General features: G+C 39.1%; 1 protein-coding gene across 9 annotated transcripts in view; it reads right to left on the bottom strand.

Moving 5' to 3' along the window:
* Positions 1-27,669, bottom strand: part of LOC115630016 (restin homolog) — a 260,152-nt gene that overhangs the window by 75,105 nt on the left and 157,378 nt on the right. The window contains exon 9 of one of the 9 annotated variants that reach the window (XM_030526645.1): positions 27,244-27,451. The exons of 7 other annotated variants lie outside the window; for them this stretch is intronic. In XM_030526645.1, coding sequence (XP_030382505.1) covers positions 27,439-27,451 — 13 coding nt within the window. In that variant the 3' untranslated portion in view covers positions 27,244-27,438. Of the gene's footprint in view, positions 1-27,243; positions 27,581-27,669 lie in introns of those variants that run through there. One more of the 9 variants, XM_030526644.1, reaches the window with a different exon arrangement.

Raw genomic sequence — 27,669 nt, forward strand, 5'->3', positions numbered from 1 at the left:
ATTAAACCACAGTGACGATACAATTTCGTCTATATCAGTTCCACGAGAAACTAGGTCAGCAGGGTTGCAGTCTGTAGGCACATGACGCCAAACAGTATTCTCGGAAGCCTCTTGGATCTCAGCCACTCTATTTGCCACGAATGTGGACAACGTGGATGAGTCTCTCTCCAACCAATACAACACTATCTGAGAATCTGACCAGAAGTTTACACTTTCTATAGCAAACTTACTCAGCGTGGCGCAAACATGCTGCCAGAGTTTCGCTAGTAAGAGTGCCGCACACAACTCGAGTCGAGGAATCGTCTTTACGTTGAGTGGTGCCACTCTGGACTTGGCTGTAAGCAACGAAACACCTACGCTATCATTGTTGCAAGTCCTAATGTATATGCAACAACCGTATGTCTGACTTGAGGCGTCTGCGAAACCATGAATTTGCACTGTCTCATAAACGTTTAAGCAAACGTATCGCGGAATATGAATTTTGTGTAGATCACGCAGAGTCTCAATGAACTTATTCCACGAAGTATGCATACTCGTTGGAATAGTTTCATCCCAATCTACTTTTAACCGCCACAACTCTTGCAACAGAATTTTCGCCCTTGTGACGATGGGGCACAACAGCCCAAGTGGGTTAAATAGAAGAGACGCTACCGACAAGATGTTTCGTTTTGTTGGCTTTAACGAGTCGTCAAACTTAATTGCCTTTTCGATGATGTTGCCATCATCCCCAAACAAGGCCTGACAATTTGATGCCCACTTTGACAAAGGGAACCCTCCGGAATCTAGTACCTCTCGTACTTGATTACAGATTTCTTTAAGCTCATCTAAAGAATCTGCTCCTGCCAACATGTCGTCAACATAAAAACAATTTTTAATGACATTTGAAGCTACAGGGTGAGATCGAGCATAAATATTTGCCAATTCAAACAACGAGCGCACAGCTAAAAACGGCGCTGATGCAGTCCCGTATGTGACAGTGTTCAACTTAAAGGACTGCAGCTCATGAGAGGCGCTTTCTCGCCAGAGAATGAGCTGGTAATTTTTGTCTTTTTCAGACACGTTTATTTGCCTGTATATCTTGGAGATGTCGGCAGTAATTGCGTATTTATTCAACCGAAAATTTACAAGTGTTGAATAAAGATCCCTCTCAATGATCGGCCCAACCATTAAAGTGTCATTTAATGATAGAGCCGTTGACGTTTTACTCGAAGCGTCAAACACCACACGCAATTTGGTTGTGGTGCTTTCAGGCCTCATGACACATTGATGAGGAATATAGTATGTAGTGCTGTCCTGGAGGAGGAGATTCAAGAGCTGACATATGCCCAAGATCACGATACTCTCTCGTGAAGTTATGGTACATGTCATGGAGAGTTTTGTCTTTTGCGAGTTTGCGCTCAAGTTGCAAAAATCCTCTTTCAGCAGTTTGAAAGGAAAGCCCTAGTATAGTGGGATCGGATTTGAACGGAAGTTCAACTTGAAACCGACCTGTAAACAGGCGCTGTACTGATTTTGTGAAATGAACTTCATAGGCCTTTTGTTCAGCTGTATGGCGCACAGCCTTCGACTCACTTGGGCTCAAATCGAGTTCCCAAAAGCGTTGAACTAAGGTGTCGAGAGAACAATCACTTACTTGAGCGGCAACGTTAATACTGAGTTGTTGACGAGGTATTCGTCCTGTGTACCTACCAGCAACAACCCATCCCAGCAAGGTCTTCTGCAACAATGGAAGACCAGAATTGAGCTCGATTTGCCCAACACACAACAAGCCGTAAAAGAATTCAGCGCCTAGAAGAATGTCAACGTTGGCTGGTTTGTAAAACTCTGGGTCAGCCAGCTCGAGATTTTCGGGTATTTTCCAGCTCGTTGTGGGCAAAAGGTTACAAGGTTGACAAGTGGATATGGATTTAAGAACCCAAAAATCAGTGGCAAAGTTGTGTGCATTCAAACGAGATTGAATAGCAGTACACACCTTGTGCTTACTATCAGTTGTGGTCCCACCTGCCATTGCAATACTCACTGCCGTGTCTTCACGCTTTAGTCGCAAGCTCTGCGCAAGGTTCTCAGTCATGAGGTTCAACTGTGAGCCGCCATCAAGTAACACACGAGCAGGATGGTAATGGCCGAATCTATCTTTAATTTTTACCACTGCTGTGGCAAGAATTACTTGATTGGCACTCAAGACATGACCTAAATATGCTTCTGGAGGTGCGACCGCTTGTAGAACTGGTGAATTTGGCACAGCTACAGAGTATCTGTGCAACAACGAATGATGTGGTTTTGAACACACCCGACACTTGGAAGCTTTGCAACTGGAAACTACATGACCCACATTCAAGCAATTGAGGCACATTTTTTGAGTCTTGGCGAACTCAAATCGCTGCATAACGGGAATAGATCCGAAAGGAGGGCAAGTATAAATATTGTGTTCCGCAGAACTACAGTATGTGCACGTCGAGATCGGTTTTGAAGGCTTTCAAGGACCCTTTGTGCAAGAAAACGAAGCTTTACTGTTTCTTTCAGGTTCGGCTCGCGGTTTATTTGGAACCCGAGTTGTCTCTTCAGCCGCTAAATATTGGTAACGTCTATTTAACTGCTTAGCGCAGTCATCCCAAGAAGGCAACTTGTCATAGTCGAGCTGTTCCTCAAAACGAGATTTGGCCATAACCATATGTATGATCATTGCGTTTGAAATGTCCTTTTCACTTCCCAATGAAGTTAAAGACGCATAAATGGCAGAAACAGTGTCAATGATGGACCGCAAACTAGACGCATTAGGTTTGGTCATACTTGGGATGTCAAACAATTGCGAGATAGTGTCGAAAAATATCAAACATTTGTTGTCGTACACAGACTTGAGGCTAGCAATGGCTTTCGAGTAATTGCAGTCCGTTAACTGAACATCATAGAACAGTCATGAGAAGTCTGACTTTCAACTTTTTGTTTCGTTGCCTTCACATACAACGCCTTAGTTGAAATGCACAAATCCTCAAGTGGCCCTCTACTATCGTTACTTGGATTGAGACTATCCAAATCTGCCTGAAGCGCCATAGCTTTCTTTATGTAACTTTCCAACAGCTCGAGACGGCACTCGAGTTCTGTTTGTTCAAACGAAATTGTCTTTAACTGAAATGCCGTTTTCATACGAGCAATATCAGCGCTAACCTTATCAAATTTCTGCAAGCATTGTACTAGTTTAGAACTAGATATTACGCACTACTACTTGTTGCTTCTCAGATTCCGACATCGTAGAGTATAACCAAAATAAACTCTAAACAAGTTGTAAAGGCGCTACTTATGTTGGGAGCGAACATAAGAAATAAAAAATAATATAATATTTTAATAAAAATACAACCGTTTGGATTGAATGTCGAATTTATTCTGACTTTTGACTTCTTCTTTACAATAATTGTGGCTTATTCTACGGGCATGCACAATTGGTTTACGATGATCCAGCGATTTTGGGTCGTCAACAGCGGCCGTCCGTTGATGTTGCAATTTGAGACGTCAGCAGTTTTGCAACGTCTGGAACTCATCCGGTGTTGTTGGTGGCAACCCGCCTGTTGATGTTGGAACTGTTGTTGTCCGCAGTTGCAACATTCCCAGGCTGTTCACTCGGGCTGGCTTTGCTGGTGCCGAATTTTGATCGGCACGTATTGTGGACGTAACTCCCCCCCCCCCCTTGTCATCCTTCAGTTTTTCCAGTGTTAATGTTGTGGTGATACCGGTATTAGTGATGTTCACCTGAGGTATCGGGGCAATGTAAATTTCATCCCAGTGGATTACCAACGTTCCCGATACCGTTCGATTGGCGGCTTGACAGGTTGTTTCTAGTTTGCTTTCTTCGATATTGATCGCCACTATGGTGTTTACCTCCGGCTGAAATATTGTTTGCATTATGCCCGTATTTCTAAATTTACAGAGTGCATTCTTATTTTCTAACAGATTTTTAATACAGTTTGTATCTTCCTTGATCTTATCTGATTTACAAAAGAATGTTTTATCTATTTTAATACAACGTGAATTAATTGTTAGCGTAATCTTATCATTGTAGAGTGTATATTCCTGCGTTATAATGGCTTGTGTTTTGTTTATTGGTAATGGGATAATGTGGTAGTATTGGAAATGATTGGGGTCAAATTTTGGAATTTGGATGTTGAAAATTATTTGGGAGTCATTGTAATAAGCTTGGAGACTAAGTAGCTCGTAGATATTACTAATTGAACTCAGTTTAATTTTTTGTTCCTGGAGGTATTTTTGGATTATTCCGATTTCTGAAGGGTATAGGATGAATTTCGGTATTATTTGTAAACGGACTTCCATAATCGCATCTGCAATATCATTGATGTGGGTCGAAAGTAAGTCTATATTATAGTTTAAATGGTTTAGATATTGAATTTCTTGGATCATGTCGTTTGTTGACTTAACGAAATATGTTGTCGAGTTCTCGTTTCTTCTAAGATAAGTTTGAATTTGGCCTTGAATTTTATTGATATGTTCTGTAATATTATGAAATCTTCCTATCATTTTTTCATTGAGTGTATGTGTGGACTGAATGATATCAGAGTTAGATACTTGTTCTTCTTGTATTTTACTAATTTGCTCATTATCATCTATGTTACCTGTAATGAATTTGACCATGTGCCCTAGTCCATTAATGAGCCCTCTCTTATATCTTTTGTTCGGTTTAATTGTATCAAGTTTTTTCTTTAGTTGGTTAAGTTTCAGTTTTGTTGTTGTTGTGAGTTTCCTTGTCGAGTCGTAGCTGTCAAAGAGCGTCAAAGCACTTTCCATATTTGCAATATTTCGGTCGTATTTAAGTAGGTCCACTATGTGATAAAAATTGTTGTGACTTCTTATAAGTCTGGCTGGTCCCAAATGAAGTGGTAGAATTCCGTCGTTTCGTGTCAGGTCTCTGTAGTCAAACATTTGTCCTTTAGTTAGTGATATCCACCTGGGAATTTAAATTGTTTGGTTTTCGTCTTAGTCGCATTTTGTGTATTTTTCTATTGTTGGTTGTAAGAATTGTGTGTTTAGTGTTCTTCTGTACTGTGTGTTTAGTGAATCGTGATGTAATTTTGTTTCTTCTGCATTCTTTTCGAAGTAACTTGCTGTTTTTAGCAATGTGTTCTGGAATTTCCCTATTTTTGTTTAATTTCTCGATAATATTGTCTTTTCTTTTCTTTGCTTCATTATGAACTTCTGGATAAATTATCTCTTGTAATCCCTTGAGTTTTTGCAAGTAGTCATGTTCGGAGTTAAAATTTAAGTTTTTAACGAATTTATAAGGCCTGCCAAAAAACAATTCGTATGGTGTCAACTTCGTTGCTGAATGAACTGAATTGTTATAGGTCAAGAAGGTTTCTGAAAGAATTTCATTATGACCTATCTCGATTTTGTCTAATTTTCTTTTTGTTAATATTATTCTATATATTTCTGTTAGGGTGGAGTGCAATCTTTCTACTGGAGCGTTACTTGAAGTTTGTTGAAACGAAGTCATATGAAGTAATATACTACAAGTAAATTGTTTGCAGAAATCTTTGAAAATATTGCAATTGAACTCTGAGCCTTGATCACAAACCACTTTTGTCGGGGGCCCGAAAAGGCTCACAAAATTTTTAAATGCTTCTAGGACGTGAATGCTGTTACGAGAAATCAAAGTGTAACCAGCTGCAAACTTGGAGCATTTATCAATAATTGTTAGAACTTGGTTTCCTCTGATTGTATATAAATCTATATGTACAATATCCAATGGGTTTAGAGGCGTTTCTGTCGCTGAGAACACCGGCTTGGGAGGATTCTTATCATACTTTTGCGTATTGCAAATTTCGCATTGTTGAAGTGTTTTCCGGATTTTGTTTTTCATATTTGGAAAATAGTGGTTTCTTTTGAGATGCAAAAAGGTTTCCTGAACTCCTCTATGATTCGAATCGGAGTGATATTGTCTAATTAATTCCTCCTGTTCGGGGTCGTTAGTAACGTCTATGAGGATTTCTTTACACCGGATTGGTTTGAAAATTTTACTGTTCGCAAAGAATTTTGAATATACTTCTTGTATATCTTTGAATGTTTGGTCGTCGGTCAATATAGCACATTGTTTGTTAGGGGGTAGGTATTGTTTTAAAAATGCTATTAGTTGTTCTTGAGTGAAGTTTGTTTGCGTCACCGTCTGTTGTTGTTTGTTTTGGAAGAGTACTTTTGTGTCAAGTGAAGGTTCTGTATCTTGTATTTGGAATACTAATTGAAAATTAAATTCGGTTAATGGCCTTCCTGAAATGAAAATTCCATCTGCGAGGTCTTCATCTGCGGAGTGAACCGTGGTTCCTGATGTTGCAAGGTTTGTGTGATTGTCGTTTATGTCAATTGTTTGTTGTTGGTCCAGTCGGATTCTACTGAGGGCGTCTGCGTTAGTATTAAGGCATCCTTTTTTATACACTATATCATAATCAAATTCCTCTAATTTAAGCCTCCATCTAACAAGTTCTGTATCTTTAAGGCTCATTGCCCAAGTAAGAGGACGGTGGTCCGTTACTATAGTGAACTTGTACCCATATAGGTATGGGTGAAAATATTTTACTGCCCAAACGATGGCCAGGAATTCTCTTTTTATTGTAGAGTAATTCACTTCGGAGTTACATAAAGTGCGACTGGCATAACAAATTGGTTTATCGCTTCCGATAGGTCCTTGAGAAAGTACAGCGCCAATAGCAAACAAGCTCGCGTCTGTAGTTAAAACGAATGGTTTCTTGAAATCCGGATATTGTAACATGGGATCGTTTGTCAAAAGAGTCTTGCACATTTAAAATGCGCTAGTATATTGACTGTTGAAATCTATTTTGCTGCCCTTTTTTAAACAGGCCGTTAAAGGCTTGGTTATTTTTGCGAAATTATTAATGAATTTCCTATAATAGCCCAAGAGTGACAAAAAGGCTTTAATTTCCTTTTGGTTCTTAGGTATACCTTTTTATAGCTTCTATTTTATCCGGATTTGGTTTATTACCCTCTGGTGTTACAATATGTCCTAGGAAGGCGATTTCTTTTTTTAAGAATTCTGATTTATTCAGTTGAATTTTTAGATTGGATTCTTTCAATCTGGTGAAAACGAGCTTTAGATTTTTCATTTGTTCCTCCAAAGAGGTGGGGTAGACTATTATGTCATCCAAATAAACTAAGCAAACTGTCTTTGAGAACATTGTCTCGTACTCATAGTGACCTCCGTCCACCGTGAAGGCGGTTTTTTCGACGTCTTTTGAGTGCATCTCAATTTGGTGAAAACCACTGGCTAGATCTAATGTCGAGAAGTAGAGACATTTCCACATTTTGTCCAATATCTCTGATATATAATGGGTAATGGGTATCTATCTGCAATTGTTTTTTCGTTTAATTTCCTGTAATCTATGACCAATCGCCATTTTTGTTTTCCACTGGCATCTCGTTTTTTCGGAACAATCCAAACTGGAGAGCTCCAAGGAGAGAAACTTTTCCTTATGATGCCTTGGTCAAGCATATTGGAAATTTGTTTTTGTACCTCCGTTTTATGGACATATGGATATTTGTATGATCTGGTGTATATTGGTACGTCGTCAGTTGTACGTATTTTATGTTTGATTTGATTTGTGAAAGTCAGTTCGGTCTCGTTATAAAATATATTTTGGTATTGCTTGCATAAGTTAACAAGAAGCTTATTTTCTTCCTGATTCAAGTGCTCGGTGCGCAATGATTTACTTATATCTGTTCTAGCTTTTTTATGGGGGTAGTCGATTTCCATATTGTGGACCTCATAAAATTTGTTATTGTCGAAGTTTGTAACACTAAGGGGGCCTTCCAAATACAGGGTTTGCACATCGGACGACTTATTAATCGCTACCATTGTGCTGTATCCCCTCTCTGCTTTGTATAGTCCGGGAAGGATTTCTAAATGTGTGGAAATAAGTACAGATTCGTTTAGAAAAAATCCTTTTTCTAGATCTACCGGTAGAGAAACTATCGTTTCTGAATGAGGGGGTATTTCAATTTTTGTAGGCGGCGTATTTTGTTGTAAGATAATTGGGATTGTAGCTTTTATAGTGCGTAGCTCATTTTTTGGAATGTTAATCTTTGCTCCTTGAGTTTGAGACTGTCCAATCCCAGTAAGCCGTCGAAAAAATTATGAAAATGAAATACGACAAAGTTAAAGGTCCCGTCCATATTAAATTCCTCAAAAATTGGGAAGGAGGCTTTTTTATCTGCTATATATGTATTGAGGACAGTTTTTATTGTTACTGGCTCACTTTCTTTGTAGTCGCCTTTAGAGACGTATTTTGGATTAATAAACGAAGAAGTTGCTCCCGTATCTATAAGAAAACGTAAGGGTCTACCGAAAGGTGACGAAATTTGAATATACGGGAGTAGCGAGGCAAGAGAATACAACTCTATATATCCTGTTGGTTCCTCGAGGCATGTTGCCGAAAATTTCCAAAATCTTCAATATTGTATTCATTTTCAGTCACTTCTTGGTTGTCTGGCAAGCAGTAATCTTCATTTATGTTATTGAGTTCGTGAGAATGATTATTGGTTCTCGAAAATTCGGATCTATTGCTACGTCTAGTAAAATTTGTGCCGCTGCTCCTTTCCTGTTTAATATACATTATAGCTTCCCTTCGAGGTTGCTGCCTAATTGGATTAAATTGGGACTGCCGTTGTGGAAAGCTACGCTGGTTATAACGAGGAATGTCGTTGTTATGGTAGCTATAATTTTGGGGTCTAAACTGTCGTCGTCCTTGAAATGGTGTCGTATAATTGTAACTATAGTTGTTTCTGTTCGGCCACGACTGCCAGTTCGGCCAGTTCGAGCTAGTGCGATATTGTTCATTGTTGTTATACGAAGTTTTAGTAGATACTAGCAGGTATTGCCCGTCTTAACCCGGCTCAATATGTTTCCAATTGTATTTATTTTGTGTGTGCATAACCTACCCATATGTTTTCACCTTAAAGGTTACCAGTAGGAAGGCATTTAAGGTATTTAAATGAACATTTTCTGTTCTTGACAAAAAATTGTTCAGTAGCCCGTTACATTTTTGTTCTTGACAAACTATTTCGTTAAACGAACATGACCACTATAACTAATATTTTTTAAAGCTCGTTTTCCCCCCGTTGGAGCTAGAATTTTCCAAAAGCCTTTCTTAGTGTGCTCCTACACTATGATGGATACTATGAAACGATACTTGAGTCCAAATTTAAATTCACATTTGAGTCTTTTCGCGCCATATTGAGTCAATACGGCCACGCACAAACTCGGAATATGAAACACGGCACTCGTGTCAATGCCGTGCAGCGATGAGCCACGATCAAAAAGCACTGGCACCGATACCATCAAAATATCGAAGTTTGAATGCAATAAGCAGAATATTTAAATAACAAAATCTAATTATTTATTGAGATCAATAAGAACAAATCATATACATACATACATCTGCCCGCAATGCGAAGCAGAATATGCGTAGCTCCGTTATTCGGTTTCTGCTTTACTATCGCTTACGCAGTCGTTGCCTAGCGACGGTAACTGTAACATTTTGGCGTTTTGCCTTTGCAATTAACATTAAATGGTAAACACGAAAGAAGAAGAGCGAGCTAATGACTTGCAGTTGTTGTTGTTTTTAGAGCATTATTTTTTTTTACAATCAAACAACTGTGTTCAATTGCCCAATGTATACATTAATACGAATGTACATACATGCTATATTTATACATAGGCATACATAAATATGTACATATGTACATATGTTTCTCTTTACTTTTTCAACCGTACGTAGAGAACCGCACACATAGACACGAACTGTTGCTTGTTGTGTGTGTGAGTGTGTGTATGTGATGTCCCCAACTATTTGATATTTGTTGTTGCTGCATAAAGTTATTAATGAAAACACTAATGCCAAATGCACTAAACAAAGAAAAAATTACTTTTAAAAATGTTATATTATATAATTTTCAATTAATTAACATTTCTTGCTCTGTCAGTGCAAGTGCAGTGTACATACATACATATGTAGATACATATGTACATACATAGATGTGCACATATGTATGGACATTCACTCATTAGTGTCTCACATTGCTTTGGCTATTTCAATCGTTTGCACGCAACTACACGAACAGCTGTTTGTATGTGTGTATATGTATACTTAGTTGTCCCCAACTGTTTGAAATTTTGTATTGTTTGTTCTGCCCGCTTTTGTAAAATGCATATTTTGAAAATCCTTGAACGCAAAGTTGTAGATTTAGTTACGTAGATTACATTATCCAAATTTTAAATCGATCGGACTAAATTTATAACAAAAACTTTTCATTTGAAATAGTGAATAAATATTAAATCCCCAAAAATTCAAGCTCCAACAAAAAATTTAAAAAACCGAGTATGCAGTTTTCTTTGCATTCTTTAATTGATTTTAGAAACTAAGTTTTAAGTCGATCGGTTGAAAAATGCGGATTTTTCAAACAAATTTGGAGCTAATTTTCCCCCCTTTGGAGCTCGAATTTTCCAAAATCCCTTCTTAGTGGGGACCTAGACTATGAAAGGATACTTGAGTCCAAATTTCAGCTTCCTAGCCTTTACCGTTTGGGCTGTGCGTTGATCACCAATCATTCAGTCAGTCAGTCAGGACAAACTGTTTTATATATATATAGATAATCTGTTCCTCTCTACGGCAGAATGCTAGTGCGGACTGCATGTCTGGTGGGTTTCTAGCTCTTATGACTGCTCCCAGTGGTCCGTTTAAGCCGGTTAAAAAGGTATCTATCTTTTACTCTCCAATAATCTCTTATCTCCCTCCTTTAATAAAATATTGAGGATCGCTTTGTAAAAGAGTTCAGTGTTCCTATTTCCCTGCCGTGTGCCGTGTAGATCTCTAATTAGAGTGCTTTCTGAACGCATATCCGTGAAGTTATTTATGAGAGCCGTTTTTATTGCCTGCCATGTTAATGGTATGAGATTGGATTTAAGATAATCTCCTGCTTCGCCTTGAATTTTATTTCGAATAGATCTTAAAAACATGTGGCCATAAGGGGTTTCTTCAGTACCTCTCAGAAGCATTAAAATTTCCTCCACATTTGTGATCAAATTGTTAAGGTCGTTCAAATATTGGTAGGTCTTTGATAATGTCGGGGGTTTGCAGGCTTCTTATTATGAGTTCGGGAATCTGAGGTGCTTGAGGAGCAAGAGGTCTAGGATTGGGGTTTTCCATTTGTATCTCTTCTGGGATAGTTGGTAATCTTTTTTGTTTCTTATTATTACTAGTACAAATTTTTTGTATTGCTAATTCCTTAGCTTTCCTTTTGAACATAAATAGAATTGAACGTGTACACGAATATGGGTTATAATGTTGGATATAATACTCAATAGTATTCAATATTATTATGTATCGAGTAGTGAAAGAATATTAAGGGAAGTAGAATAATGCGGTGTAGCAAAATATTTTTATTTATTTATTTATTTTTTTTTGTTTTTATTACCAGTGGCTGGTAGGTTCCTTTTATTCTGGAGGGTCCGACGTGCGGAATCACAGAATTGGAATTTATTATACCGATTTTACGAAATTCGCTACTCGGTTCGACGTAGTAATTTATGATTTTACTTTTTTTTATGCCTTACAAAAATATGCACGTAGTATAATGACACGATAATAATATTGCAAATATAATATAATTTATATAGTAATATGATTTCTTTTACTTACATAATAATGGTGGAGAATAAACTCGACATCATAATTTGTTTACTTTAACATTTATTTTTTTTTAATAAATTTTAAGTTCTCAATCAATAGCTCAAATTTTCACTGCACTGGTGTATTTTTATACCCTGTACCCGTAGGGTAAAAAGGGTATATTAGGTTTGTGCAAAGTATGTAACATACAGAAGGAAGCATCTCCGACCCCATAAAGTATATATATTCTTGATCAGCATGACGAGAGAAATCGATCTAGATATGCCCGTCCGTCCGTCCGTCCGTCTGTCTGTCTGTCCGTCTGGATGAACGCAAGGATCTCAGAAACTATAAGAGCTAGAATAACCAAAGTTGGCATCCAGATTCGCCTTGGTCCGAGAAAGGACAAGTTTATTTTATTTTTTGGAATTTTCCCCCCCTTCACCCGCTACAGAATTTCGTCAATAGCGTCCACATTTCAAATGCTACCTAAACCAAACTTTGCACACATAATTTATATATAATTATTCTAAGAAAAGTTATTAGCGAAACAAATTCTCGCCAGTACAACCCCCACAGGGGGCCTCGGTGGCGTAGTGGATAGCGCATGCGCACACCAAACAAGAGGTCGTGGGTTCGAGCCCCACTCATGGCGATAGCATGACCTAAATTTTCTCCTCTCGAAAAAACTCTCCTAAACTCATACCTTCAACGTCGTGGTCATTTATCCACCCAAAAACACATCCATCCACGCTATCTGGACTGCACAATAGTTAAACAGAGAACTCTACAGTCGAGCAAGCCCGACAGTGTAATACCCTGTACCCAGGTAAACTTCCGTCACTGAGTTATATGCGCCCATAGCAGCAGCAAAAAGAGGAAGAATAGCGAACTTGTTGCTGCAGTTTGGGGGGGTTGTACTGGCGAGAATTTGTTACGCTAATAACTTTTCTTAGAATTTACCGAATTGGATAAAATTTTAAACAACAGTAGATTATAAATAAATTATGTGTGCAAAGTTTGGTTTAGGTAGCATTTGAAATGTGGACGCTATTGACGGACAGACGGACGGACAGACGGACGGACAGACGGACGGACATGTCTAGATCGATTTCTCTCGTCATGCTGATTCAGAATATATATACTTTATGGGGTCGGAGATGCTTCCTTCTGCATGTTACATACTTTGCACAAACCTAATATACCCTTTTTACCCTACGGGTACAGGGTATAAAAACACTGAGGCCAGAGCTCGACAAATTCCAGATGGGACCAGATGGGGAATTCCAGTCATGGAATTGACTGTGACCAGGATGGGAGCTACTCGTAGCGTCCATCCCATTGCCCGCAGTGCAGGCGGGGGCAAACCGGTAAGCCAATCGGTTTCCCCGGATTCTGGTGGGATGCAAACCTCCTTTACTTCGGGTACAACGGCGAAGCAACTAAACCAAGCTGCTAATCATCATTCTTTTAGAGTTAACAAAACTATAAATTTGCTTTTGGTCTTGAGTAAAATTAAGCCTACCTCGGCATAACATTGATTGTTTAATATTAGAAACTGAGAACGAGCTACGCTGAATTTATAAAAATCAGAGTGGGACCCAGAGTTTTTGCAACGCTTATATAACCCGAACGTAACATTTTTCAAATTGGAAAGCTCTTTAGTGAACCAAGGCACACGACGCGGTGGCCGTAGAGTACAAATTGGAACGCAAGCGTCAAGCGCAAAGTTAAGAGCACCATAAAATATATTAATGGCTACGTCTATATCGTTGCACGCATATAAATTATACCAATCTAACAGTGGTAGGTATATCAAGCATACCATCTAAAAATAGACGGGCAGAAGAAGGAATTAGGAAATATGCATAATCTAATACTGACCATGATACGTTAGGCAAGTTAAAATCACCAAAAACGATCATGTAGTCTCTATTTTTAAGCATACTGCATATGCGTTGTATTGCAGAACAGTGAAGAAGGTAAGTTTCATTATCGGATGCTGGTGGAATGTAAGAACAAGTGACAAATATAGAAAAACCCGCAAATACAAGCTTTACGCATATAAACTCAATTGAAAATGGATTTTCAAAAGAGACAATTTCAGACGAAAAAAGAGAGCCTACGGCGATAAGAACACCACCCCCTGTGTATACGGTCCTGTCTGTAAGTAGAATATATATATATATTTCTGAATTTAACACTTTATGTTTAAGCCACGTTTCAGTAAAAATGATAACTTTTCTACGAATGATGTACTGTTTGAGTAAGTCTTTTGATGATTAGTGAGCAATCCCCGCACATTCTGATAATGAAATATCAGGGAAGAGGAACGATTTAGTATTTTGCCGGAGGAGGAGTTGTGGAAGAAGAGTTGGTATTTGCATTATTTTCAAAGAAGAAATGTTCCGCTTATAGTTAAACATGGATTTCGAAACCAAAACGTCATCAGCTAGGCAAGAAGGAACGTTTTGGAAAATGTACAGTTTGATGGCATCCTCTGAAAAATCATGCTTTAGCCGGGATACAAAAATCGACTGGCGTGGTGGGACACCAGCTAAGGCACGGGTAGTACCAGGATCGTGAAGAGCAGAAGAAGAAGTCGAGCGTGTTGGAGCAACAGCGATGGAGCGGTAACAGGAATATCCGCGATTGTATCCATTGGCGTCAACAGCAGCAGTCACGTCGGTAATAGCATTGGCAATTGACGTGGCTGAAGAAGCACTCAGAAAAACCTCCTCGCTGGTCATAGTAACAGCAATAGATCGCAAAGACGAAGCGCTTTCTTCAAGAGAAGACGCGGCAAGTGTAGCAAATGTTTCAAGGATAGGGTTAGGGTTAGCCGGTGTAGAAGGTGAAGCACAATTTGTGTTTTTATTCGGGATTGCAAGTTTGTTAGGCTGGGATATAATTAAGTTTCGTTTCTTACTTTTTGGAGATTCGTACAGCTGCTTCATAAACTGACGCATTTCGATAGCAATACTACGACCTTTTCACAAGTAAGTAAGCAGTTACACGGCCAATGAACTCGACACATTTCGCGTGACTAACGTCGTCACACAACCAGCACTGCACTGTAAAGTCTATTGAACCAAGCTTATGGCCAAGCACAGGACTTAAAACAGCAGGAAAACATATTTAACATATTTAAAAAAATGTTCGTTGAAACGCTCTATGAATGGCACAAACACACGCAGTCAAAGAAATGAGCGACAATGTTTATAATTGATTTAAAACGAAGATTTTATTCACAAAATTCGGGAATAGATAGGTTTTGACTCTATTTTCGAATTTCAACACGTCACCACTAAAAGTTGAATTTTTTGATCAAGGATAAGGGCACAGTCTGTAAGGAAAAATGTTTGTTTTTGTTGTTCATATAAAAGAGCACCGAAATGTGAATTCACTGATGGTAAGCAACAAAGTCACTTGTTGACTGCACTTGGAGGTTTAGCGTTTATTAGACACAATCGATTATGCAAAGCATTCGCTGGCAAAAGGTCACCGATATGTGTAAACTTGATAAAGTTGTACTTTGGCAAAAAGTTCACATAATATTTTAAAAAACGATAAGTAACAGAGCTCAAAATAAACACAACCGATTTCAACAACAGGATTGCCAGATTGCTTACACAGACACGAATAGACGCGCATAGACATACATATATATGCAAATATACACCCTTTACGCGAGTTCAAATAGTTTTTAAGTTTAATAATTATTGTAAACATATGTACAGAGTATTTCAAAGTCGGGACACTCGACTTTAGCTTTTTTACTTGTTATAAAAAAAAATGGGCGGGTGGCTCAGCAGAAATGAAGATAAAGTAGAGCACACCCAAGCCAATGTATTCGTGGACAATAATTGGCGGAAACATGGAAGGATACATTGGAAGATATCAAAATTTTACTATAAGGTATAACGATTATTAGCATAGGACTAGTATCAGTTAAGGATTACAATATGGACACAAGTTGGATTAAGAAAAAATTTCTGAACCAAAATTGTTTCCTCGAAAAATAAAATAAACACAAAAAAAAACATTATTATATTAATAAACGATTTATAAAGAATTAGGAAAAACGAAAGAACATTTTGACAAATCGTATAAATGCATAAATAAGAGCAGGCGCACTAGGACAGAAACAGTAGAAAAACATCTAGGAATATTAAAGAATGAAGAAAATCATATAATTATAGAACGAACCCAACAATCGGAAAGCCTGATAAAACCGCTGGCAGAAGAAATAGAAACGAGGGAGAAATTAACAAACTAATAAACACGCCACTGAAAATTTTGCCGTTATTTGCGATCGAAGCCAGGGTAAAAGCTTTCAAACAAACACACAACACTGCTTCCGCATACGGAAATGAGATAGAAAACCTTTCGAAGTCGCTACAGAGCGCATATATGTAACTCAGAATTTAAAATATGCCACAGAAAGGACTACAAACGTAGTACAGGAAACGATAAGCAAAAATTGCGATAACAACGAGGTAAAAACAATAATAAGGGCAGGAAAATTCGAAAACGAGATCCGAGATCTTAACCAAACTAATAAATATAGACACCCAACTGACAGAACAAAATGCAGCAAGTGCATTTTTTCATGAACAAATGAAGCTATCGCAGAGGTAGAGGTGGTTACAGTAATAATAACTGCAGGGAATATAACAATGAAGACAACAGAAATAACGTATGGTCGAACAGAGTACGTAAAAATAACAACTATAACAATAACGGCCAATGAAACTACAGACGAAACAGCCACCGCAACGTGCGAGCTGTCACTAAAGATGACGAATCCGAGTAGTCGGAAAACTAACAAGTAAAAAAGCTAAAGTCGGATGTCCCGTCTTTGAAATACTCTGTACATATGTTTACAATAATTATAGAAATTAAAAAATGTAGATCGATTTTACCTCTTTATCATGATGAAACTTGGCATACGGACACATAATTACTAACTGGGGGTATTTGCAAATTTGAATTCGAAATTCTAAGAATTACGGGAGTTAGAGAAAATTGCGATTTGCATGGGAGAGGGGGGAGGGAGGGAAATTGCAAAATACACATTTTCTGCGTATTCACATAAGGCATCAGGGACTCAAATTTGGTGTCTCTAGGTTTTATAGTCTCCGAGATATAGGCGATAATACGAATGGAAAATCGGGAAAACGCCCATAGGGGAAAGTAGGGGGGAAAATCACAGCGTACACACATAAGGCATCTTTGTGCAAAATTTGGTGTCTCTAGCTCTTAATGTCTCTGAGATCCAGGTGTTCATACGGACAGACGGACAGACAGACAGTGCTAGATCGACTCGTCTCATCATGCTGATCAAGAATATATATACTTTGTGGCGTCTGCCACACCTCCTTCTGTCTGTTACATTTTCAGCTCCCGCAAACCCAACTCTTGTACATTTTATGTACAGAGTATAAAAACAGAACAAATGGTTTTTTCGGCAAAATCAATTTATTTTACTCAAAATAGTCTCCTTCTGCTTCAATACAGCTTTTTGCACGATCCAAAAGCATGTCGAACGAGTGTTTTAGCTCGTTGGAAGTAGAAGTCGCACGGTGCCATATCAGGTGCCATGAATACGGCGAGTGGTTAATGGTTAAAATGTGATTTTTGGTCAAATAATCGGTCACAAGCGTCGACTGATTCTGAGCAATTTTTGGTCGTCAGTAAATTTGTGCGGAACAAACCGTGCTCACACCTTTCGTAAGCCCAAATGTTCAGTCGAAATGCGATAAATCGATGTTTTTGAGATGTCCAATTCCATTTCCATCAATTTCAATGATGATTTCGGCTGATTTTTGATGAATTCACGCACAGTTTCGATGGAATTTTCGGTGATCAAGAGTTTTGATTGGCCCACATGTTGATCGTCATTTATGTCCTCACGACCACTTTGAAAACGTTGAAACCACTCGTGTACTCTGATACGGGATAGAAAATCATCGCCATAAACTAGTTCCATCAATTGAAACGTTTCGGTAAAAGTTTTACCAATTTAAAAACAAAATTTAATGTTGGCTCTTTATTCGAAGCTCATTTTCGCACCGACAACACAAACATACTAACACTTAAAACGCAATAACTTCATTTCCAATCGATGAAATGTCATGAAATTCTCACTGAACAATCGATAAAGATAGCAGATTCTAACGCACTAGTCGACATATAGATAGCACCACCAGGGGGCGCTAGATTCAAAAAGTCCTGTTTTCTTTGGAATGTATGTGTAGAATGAGTATGCGAGTCTATGCGTGTTTGTGTATGTCTGTGTATATCTCTTATATATATATCTATAATTCCTTGTTAATTCGGCCTATCGTACTCAGACTCATAATTATTAACTGGAACGATTTTCCGAATTTCAATCAAAAATTCCAAGAATTACGGGAAGTATAGAAAATCACAAATTTTGTTGGAGAATGGGGAGGGAGGGGAATTCCAAAATACACATTTCTTCGTATTCATAAGGCAAGGGGTCTAACCACCAAGTCAGGTGGTATGCGCCGTAATTGTGATACACCACTGGTAGTGCGACTATACTCTCCTCGCGAGGACGACAGGAAGCATGCCCTTGGCATGGCCATGTCTCTGCGATGTGGTGCTGACTAATGGTAGTCGGGCGAGAGCTGAAAACTTTACACACTTGCGTGGATGAGAGGGTGCCCAGTTTTTACTATGCGAATTTTGGATACCTGCCGACCTCCAATATCAACCAGGAATCCCGTGGTACACAAGTTAAAGAAGACAACTACAGACTAAACAAACAAAAAAACAAGAGAGAACGCTACAGTCGAGCAAGCCCGACAGTGTAATACCCTGTACCCAGGTAAACTTCCGTCACTGAGTTATCTGCGCCCATAGCAGCAGCAAAAAGAGGAAGAATAGCGAACTTGTTGCTGCAGTTTGGGGGGGGGGGGGGGTTGTACTGGCAAGAATTTGTTTTGCTAATAACTTTTCTTAGAATTAACCGAATTGAATAAATACATAAATTTTGAACAACAGAAGACAATTACATATAAATTATGTGTTGTATGCTTGTTTTTTAAATATACATAGCCACTTTTACATACGGCAGAAGAATTAGCTGTTCTGCTAACGCACACAAGGCATTTGTATTAGAATTATTATTTTCGTTTGTCGCCACTTTCGCTGCTGCTCCCAAAAGTATTGCCTTCGACGGTCAGTCAACTGCAGTTATTCTCGTTTTCGTTCGCACTGCTAGACGACCATGTGTTGCGCTCCCCTACCCTTGCTGAGAACAGCATATTATTTTCGATTTCTCGTTTGTCACTCGACAATTTTCGTTCGATCAAAGTTTAAAACCTTAAATCAATATGAGTAAGGACTTGATCGAAGAACTTAAAAGGAAGCGCGAGGGCTGTATGAGGAGTATATGTCGTATGCAACGGCAATTAAAAGAAGGCTCGATTTCGTTAGAGCCAATCGAGTTAGAATGCAGGTTAGAGCTTCTAACAACTCATATAGAAACTGCAAATATATTGCAAAGCAAAATTGAAGCAAAAGATACAGAAGATGACTACCATGAAGAGTTGGAAGAAACTTGCATTATGACCAAATCCATATTAAAAGGCCAGCTGGAAAAACTAAGAAGAAAAAGCATCGACAACTCAAGTTCGGCAAACGGTATTGCACCGTCTACTTCAAAAAAGCCAAGGTGTCGATTGCCAGCGGTCGCTCTTCCAACTTTTAGCGGCAAGCATTCTGAATTTAAAAATTTCATGAGTCTTTTTGAAACTTTTGTTCACAATGATGACACACTGCATGATATTGAAAAATTCAATCACTTAATATCATGTTTGGCTGGTGACGCTTTAGGCACAATTCGCGCCTTCCAAGTGACGGAAGAAAATTATAGCAAAGCCATTGAAAGTCTAAAGCGGGTGTACGATAATGACTGCCTAATATTTTTCGATAACATATCGACACTTTTCAATCTGCAAAAGATTTCCCAGCCACCTATGACTCACTTCTGTCAATTGGTGACGACAAGAAAATCGCTAATGCCATTTTAATTTATTTAGTTATGGGCAAAGTCGATCCTACCACAAAAAAGAAGTGGGAAGAGCAGCTCGACTACACAACGCTCCCACTATGGCGAGATTGTGAGACTGCTCTTAACAGACGCTACCAGCATATTGTTGCTGAAGAAGCTAGTAAAGCTCAAGCGAAGGGCAGCCAGTCGAGCAATAACACTCAGACTCAAAAAGTCAAAAATGCTAGCAGGATAAATCATTCGTTCGTTGCTGCCAAAAACGAACAGAATAACCTTTGTCAGTTTTGCAACTCAGCTGACCATTCGATTGGCAATTGCCAGGCATATATTGCCTTGTCAGTGCAGCAAAGGTTTGACTTCGCTAAAGGTGTGCCTTTGTGCATAAACTGTCTTCGACGATGCCACACAGTAGCGAAGTGCAAGGCAAAGAAATGTAGCGTGTGCCAACGTTCTCATCACACACTGCTACATATTTATACTGCTAGCACAAATCTTGCGTTACCACCACCCTCTCAGCCACCACATCTTCAAGATAGCTCTTCCATTTCGCATGCCATGCATGCGACTGCTTCGGATAGAGTGATTCTTGCAACAGCAGTCGTGAGCGTTAAAACGAAAAGTGGCGATTTCGTTTTAGCAAGAGCATTGTTAGATTCTGGGTCACAAGTCAACTTTGTGACTGAGGTTCTAGCTCAAAAGCTACAGCTCACACGAGAGGATGGTCTTGCGCGGCATTGGAGACACCAATGCGCGTGCCAAGAAAAGAATTCATACAGGCAGATGCTCTACTCAACCTACAACGAGTATAGAAAGAGCAGTGAATTTAAGTTGCCAAGAAGAACAATTACTTTCGATAGACTCAACGATACAAAAGTTTTGGTCCATTGCGGACTTGCCTAATAATTCGAAAGTTCTCTCACCTGAGCAACAGCTTTGTGAACAACACTTTGTTGATAATACAAAAATATTGTCGTCTGGTCGATTTCAGGTACGGTTACCTTTTAAATCTGACCCAAAAAATCTTGGCTCGTCGTATGAAATTGCGAAACGTCGTTTTTTGTCGCTTGAAAGGAGGTTGTCAAAAGACCCTCAAATGAAAAGCATGTATCAGGAATTTATGGACGAGTATGTTTCGCTCGGTCACATGTCCTCAACGGACAACAAAATTCCAGATACTCCACACTATTTTATTCCGCATCAGTGTGTCCTGCAGCCTCAAAGCACGTCGACCAAGTTGCGGGTTGTTTTCGATGCCTCTTGCCGCACGTCCACTCAGATTGCGTTGAATGATACCTTAATGGTCGGTCCAACAATTCACGAGGAGCTTTATTCTACGCTGCTTCGTTTTCGTTTGCGAAAGTTCGCCTTAGCGGCAGACATTAAAAAAATGTACCGTCAGGTGATGGTGCACGAAGCAGATAGAAACTATCAGCTCATAGTGTGGCGAAGAGATCCGTCTGAGTCTTTGAAAATCTTCAAGTTAAACACTGTAACATATGGCACGTCGCCAGCTCCGTTCTTGGCGGATGTAATGTAGACGAGTTGCGTAGCTCCATGTGGTTTACGGGGCCAGCCTTCCTCGTGGAATCGGAAGAAAATTGGCCTGTGAATGCTCACTTCGAGCCGCCTAAAAATTCAGCTGCCCTAGAAATTCGTAAGTCTGCTGGAGTTTTACTCGCAGATCGGCAAGCCAATTATATTCTCGAAGTTATCGAAAGCTACTCGTCACATTCAAAATTGCTGAGGGTGTTCGTTTGGGTTTTTCGATTTATAAAAAAGGTGCAGAAAGTTCTCGAAGCCCTTTGATCCTATAGCCAAGCCAAGCGAACTCAATTTGGTATTCAACAAAATTGTTCAAGTCATCCAGTTCGGTGACGAAATCGACAAGGTTCGAAAAAAGAGAACACTTAACGCTAACTTACAGCGTCTGAGTCCATTTCTACATGAGTTTAGAGAAGACGGTTTCTTGTTTTCCTTGCTGAGAGTGGGGGGAAGATTATTAAATGCTCCTATCCCGTTCGAAGCTTTTGGCTTTTGAAAGGTTCGTCGGCAGGAGAGGCGTCCCTCGCAAAGTTTATTGCGACAACGCAACGAACTTCGTGGGAGCCGACAGGAAGCTGCAGGAGTTCCGAGCGAGATGGGAGAAGGAGGCGGAAGGCGTACGCGAATTCGCATAAAGAAAAGGATGCGAGTTTGCGTACATACCACCCAGAGCACCTCACTTCGGCGGTTTATGGGAGGCAGGTGTCAAGTCTGCAAAGCACCTGTTCCTACGGACGGTGGGCAATGCGCTCCTGACCGCAGAAGAGCTCGGAACACTCCTGGTGAGCGTCGAGGCGGTGCTGAACTCTCGGCCACTGGGACCACTCAGCGCGGACCCCAGCGACGGCGAGGCGCTAACCCCGGGCCACTTTCTAATCGGGCGGCCTCTTCTGGCGACTCCAGCTCCACCGCTCCCGGACATCGACAGCCAAACCTGCTTAAGGCGATGGCGCAATGCCTCGTGTCTCAAGCACAGGTTTTGGCAGCGATGGTCCCGGGAGTCTGCCACAAAAGTGGGTACTTGGCAGGGTCACCACAACTCACGCCGGGACAGACGGGAAGGTGCGGGTGGCCGACGTCGCCACGAGTAGCGGCAATCTCCGAAGGGCGATTCACCGGCTGGCGCCATTGCCATTTAGATTAGGATAGTTTAAGAGAAATATTTAAATTTTAGTTTAGGGCGAAAAGAGAGCGCGAGAGCGGCCGTTTGCGGACGTCGCCTCGCGCCCTTTTTTCGCCGCCTTAGGCTTAGTTTAGCATGTAAGCCGAATTTTGAAGCTAGTTGTAAAATAGAACTAAATAGAAGCACAATCGCCACCGCATCGTTTCGAACTTTTCTATATTAAAGTTAAAGTTAAAAGCAATCGTCCCATTCTTCTTTGTTTTTAATAATTTATATAAAATAATATAAATTTTCATTTGGTTTAGGTAGCATTTGAAATGTGGACGCTATTGACGAAATTCTGTAGCGGGGGAAGGGGGGGGGGGGGGAATTAAAAAAAATAAAAATAACTCGTCCCTTCTCGGACCTAGAAGAATCTGGATGCCAACTTTGGTTATTCTAGCTTTCATAGTTTCTGAGATCCTTGCGTTCATCCAGACGGACAGACGGACGGACAGACGGTCGGACAGATGGACGGACAGACGGACGGACAGACGGACGGACAGACGGATGGACGGACAGACGGACGGACAGACGGACGGACATGTCTAGATCGATTTCTCTCGTCATGCTGATTCAGAATATATATACTTTATGGGGTCGGAGATGCTTCCTTCTGCATGTTACATACTTTGCACAAACCTAATATACCCTTTTTACCCTACGGGTACAGGGTATAAAAACACTGAGGCCAGAGCTCGACAAATTCCAGATGGGACCAGATGGGGAATTCCAGTCATGGAATTGACTGTGACCAGGATGGGAGCTACTCGTAGGGTCCATCCCATTGCCCGCAGTGCAGGCGGGGGCAAACCGGTAAGCCAATCGGTTTCCCCGGATTCTGGTGGGATGCAAACCTCCTTTACTTCGGGTACAACGGCGAAGCAGCTAAGCCAGTATCCGGAGCAGGAGTAACCAGCATATTTTCAGTGGCGTGTTTATTAGTTTGTTAATTTCTCTCCCGTTTCTATTTCTTCTGCTAGCTGTTTTATCAGGGTTTCCGCATTTATACGATTTGTCAATGTTGTTGTTTGGACAAACATCGATGGATCGACGATGCATCGTTACCAAAATCGAAAAAAACTCAAGCTCGTACTTTCTCTGCACGACACCGACACTATTTATCAAGGTCTGAGCTTCCCTTGGGTGAAGGACGAAGTTAAGAAAAGCAACAAGCGGTACATGCAGAGGCCAGTTATCTATATATATAAAACAGTTTGTCCTGACTGACTGACTGACTGACTGATTGGTGATCAACGCACAGCCCAAACGGTAAAGGCTAGGAAGCTGAAATTTGGACTCAAGTATCCTTTCATAGTCTAGGTCCCCACTAAGAAGGGATTTTGGAAAACTCGAGCTCCAAAGGGGGGAAAACAACGTTTGTATGAAAAATCTACAGTTTTCATCTGATTAACTTTAAACTTAGTTTGTATACTCTCAGAACAATTCCAAGAAAAACTGTGTACTTGGTTTTTTGATATTTTTTTTGGGGCCTAAAATATGGGAGTTTTCCTGTAAAAAAAATGTTGGGGCACAAAAGCAAACCGCGTCAACAGCCCACAGCCTACACGGTAAAAGCTAGGATGCTGAAATTTGGCAAATATCCCATCACGGTGTAGATGAGTACTAAGAAAGGATTTTGGAAAATTCGAGCTCCAAAAGGGGGAAAAGTAGCTCCAAAGTTTGTTTGAAAAATCCGCATTTTTCAATTGATCGACTTAAAACTTAGTTTCTGAAATCAATTAAAGAATACAAACAAAACTGCATACTTAGATTTTCGAAATTTGTGTTGGAGCTTGAATTATTGGGGTTTTAATATTTATTCACTATTTCAAATGAAAAGTTTGTGTTATAAATTTAGTCCGATCGATTTAAAATTTGGATAATGTAATCTACGTAACTAAATCTACAACTTTGCGTTCAAGGATTTTCAAAATATGCATTTTACAAAAGCGGGCAGAACAAACAATACAAAATATCAAACAGTTGGGGACAACTAAGTATACATACACACACACACACACATGCAAACAGCTGTTCGTGTAGTTGCGTGCAAACGATTGAAATAGCCAAAGCAACATGTGAGACACTAATGTGTGAATGTCCATACATATGTGCACATCTATGTGTGTACATATGTATCTACATGTGTATGTTTGTACATTCGTCTTGCACTGACAGAACAAGAAATGTTAATTAATTGAAAATTAAATAACATTTTTAAAAGTAATTTTTTCTTTGTTTAGTGCATTTGGCATTAGTGTTTTCATTAATAACTTTATGCAGCAACAACAAATATCAAATAGTTGGGGACATCACATACACACACTCACACACACAACAAGTAACAGTTCATGTCTATGTGTGCGGTTCTCTACGTACGGTTGAAAAAGTAAAGAGAAACATACATATGTATGTATGTATGTCTGTGTATGAATATAGCATGTATTCGTATTAATGTATACATTGGGCAATCGAACACAGTTGTTTGATTGTAAAAAAAATAATGCTCTAAAAACAACAACTGCAACTTTAGTTTTGACCATTTAATGTTAATCGCAAAGATAAAACGCCAAAAGTTTACAGTTACCGTCGCTAGGCAACGACTGCGTAAGCGATAGTAAAGCAGAAACCGAATAACGGAGCTACGAATATTCTGCTTCGTATTGCGGGCAGATGTATGTATGTATATGATTTGTTCTTATTGATCTCAATAAATAATTAGATTTTATTATTTAAATAGTCTGCTTATTCCATTCAAACTTCGATATTTTGATGCTATCGGTGGCTTCAACTATCGAAAGTTTTACTCTAGCAAATTGAGATGAGAATTTTCAGTGCTTTTTGATCGTGGCTCATCGCTGCACGGCATTGACACGAGTGCCGTGTTTCATATTCCGAGTTTGTGCGTGACCGTATTGACCCAATATGGCACGAAAAGACTCAAATGTGAATTTAAAATTAGGATATACCCTTATAATTATTCCCCTTTTTTTGCACATAGTCTATCTTTAAACGTTGCGGTTTCTCTATATATAAAACAGTTTGTCCTGACTAATTGGTGATCAACGCACAGTCCAAACGGTAAAAGATGAAATTTGGACTCAAGTATCCTTTCATAGTATCCATCATAGTGGAGGAGCACACTAAGAAAGGCTTTTGGAAAATTCTAGCTCCAAAGGGGGGAAAACGAGCTTTAAAAAATATTAGTTATAGTGGTCATGTTCGTTTAACGAAATAGTTTGGCAAGAACAAAAATGTAACGGACTACTGAACAATTTTTTGTCAAGAACAGAAAATGTTCATTTAAATACCTTAAATGCCTTCCTACTGGTAACTTAAAGGGTGAAAGCATATGGGTAGGTTATGCGCACACAAAATAAATACAATTGGAAACATTATATTGAGCCGGGTTAAGACGGGCAATACCTGCTAGTATATATATATATATATATATATATATATATATATATATACATACATTTGTTTTGATATTAACAATTAAGAAGAATACCAAGTCACGAACTTCATAGAAAATTGATATTTTATATTACCTCCAGAAAAATTAATTGTCAATCAGATTTATTGGAGGCTTCTTAAAAGCCGTATCGTTGTGTTTTGGCGGAAACGAGTTAAACAAATAAAATGAAATAAAAATCATAGCTATGGCTGATTGTAACATTAGAGTCGGTGTTATTGTTAAAGCACTAATCAACCATCGGAATACCGTCTCAAGCTTTCTAAAAGGCATGTTCCGCATGCCAATAACAATAAAATGGTACGTCTTACATTTTACTCATGATATGGGAAAGTTACCAATATACTTTATAGCAGGTCGGCTGAATGCGCAAATGTATACGGATCCTGGGCAGCGAACTATACCATTTCCAAAAGATTTCCATGGAGAGAATGAGAAATTTCACCAGGATAACGCTTCAATACATGTTTCACGGTATAGCATGATGAGACAAGCAATATTCCCTTAATGCAGTGTCCTGCAATAAGTCCGGATTTGAATCCAATTGAAGACCTTTAGCCATCCTATCAGGCAAAGTTTATAGGTGTGGAAAACAATTTGACCCTTTACTAAATTTAAGAGATGCCATTGTCTAGGAATGGCCAAAAATTGACTTAATCGTCCTTTAAAAGTTGGTTAATCCAAATTTGAATTTATTTTCATTTGCACAAATATCAACCTTCTATGAAATTATTGATCAATTAATCAAAAATTAAATATATTTATGGTTTCTTAATTATTAATATCTATTACCTATTTAAAAAAATGAATGTAAAAATTTATCATGCAAGAGTTTCTAAAAAACTTTTAAAAACAAGTTGCCTACATCTTAGACAGAAATTTACTCTGTTAGGAACAACATTGAACGTGTAAAGAAAGCAACGAATTCCATCTACTCGTGCAAAAAAGAAATCGTCAGCAGGTAGAAATTCTTACGCCGATTGGTACATTGGATATACCTGACCATCATACGACCTATACTGCTCTATGGAGTCATAGTATAGTGATCAGCGCTGAACGAATACCAAATACCAAAGACCAAAGTTCAGAGTTCACTTCGCACCACATCAACTGATGCTATTAACATTACTTTAATCTTATATCCTTTGACATTAAAATATAACCTTCAGACTTACGGAAACCCTGGCATGGAAAGATTCCACCAAAGGGTACGCAAAGGTACTCCATGTTCATGCTGGAGTCCCAACCCGTGAGGAATTTTACATACCACTGGGACACCTAAACCAAGTAAGAGAACGTTGAAGAGGGCTGGTTTCAATGGTTTTATTTTACAAAATAACAAGGTATGCTGCCTTCAGTGGCGTATTGGCACAATACAAAAAGAAATACAAGTATAACCTTAAGCAAAACAGGTCTTCAAAAGGTCCTGTAGGTAATCCTGTGAAGTTCCGTGGCGATTGTTCAACGCGATCAACCATAATTTTTTTGATTTTTTCTTCATTTGTTTGACAGTTACCTTTTACTCCGTTTGTCAGGGGTTCATTCTATTAAATTAAAAGAAAATCGGACATTCGCACTTCTCATGCAAAGGACCTACTCGAAGCCATAAAATGAGTAGGAGGTGATGGGAAAATTACTACGATTTAGTGGCGTAGCAACGCAAGCCGGATATTCTAGTATAATATAATATTTATCAATTTTTAATAAGTTCTTCGTTTCAACTAAGTCGATATGGTATATAAATATACCAATTTATAAATAA

This window comes from Scaptodrosophila lebanonensis, unplaced genomic scaffold, assembly GCF_003285725.1.
Source record: "Scaptodrosophila lebanonensis strain 11010-0011.00,11010-0021.00 unplaced genomic scaffold, SlebRS2 tig00000222-arrow-arrow-pilon, whole genome shotgun sequence".
Classification (NCBI taxonomy): domain Eukaryota; kingdom Metazoa; phylum Arthropoda; class Insecta; order Diptera; family Drosophilidae; genus Scaptodrosophila; species Scaptodrosophila lebanonensis.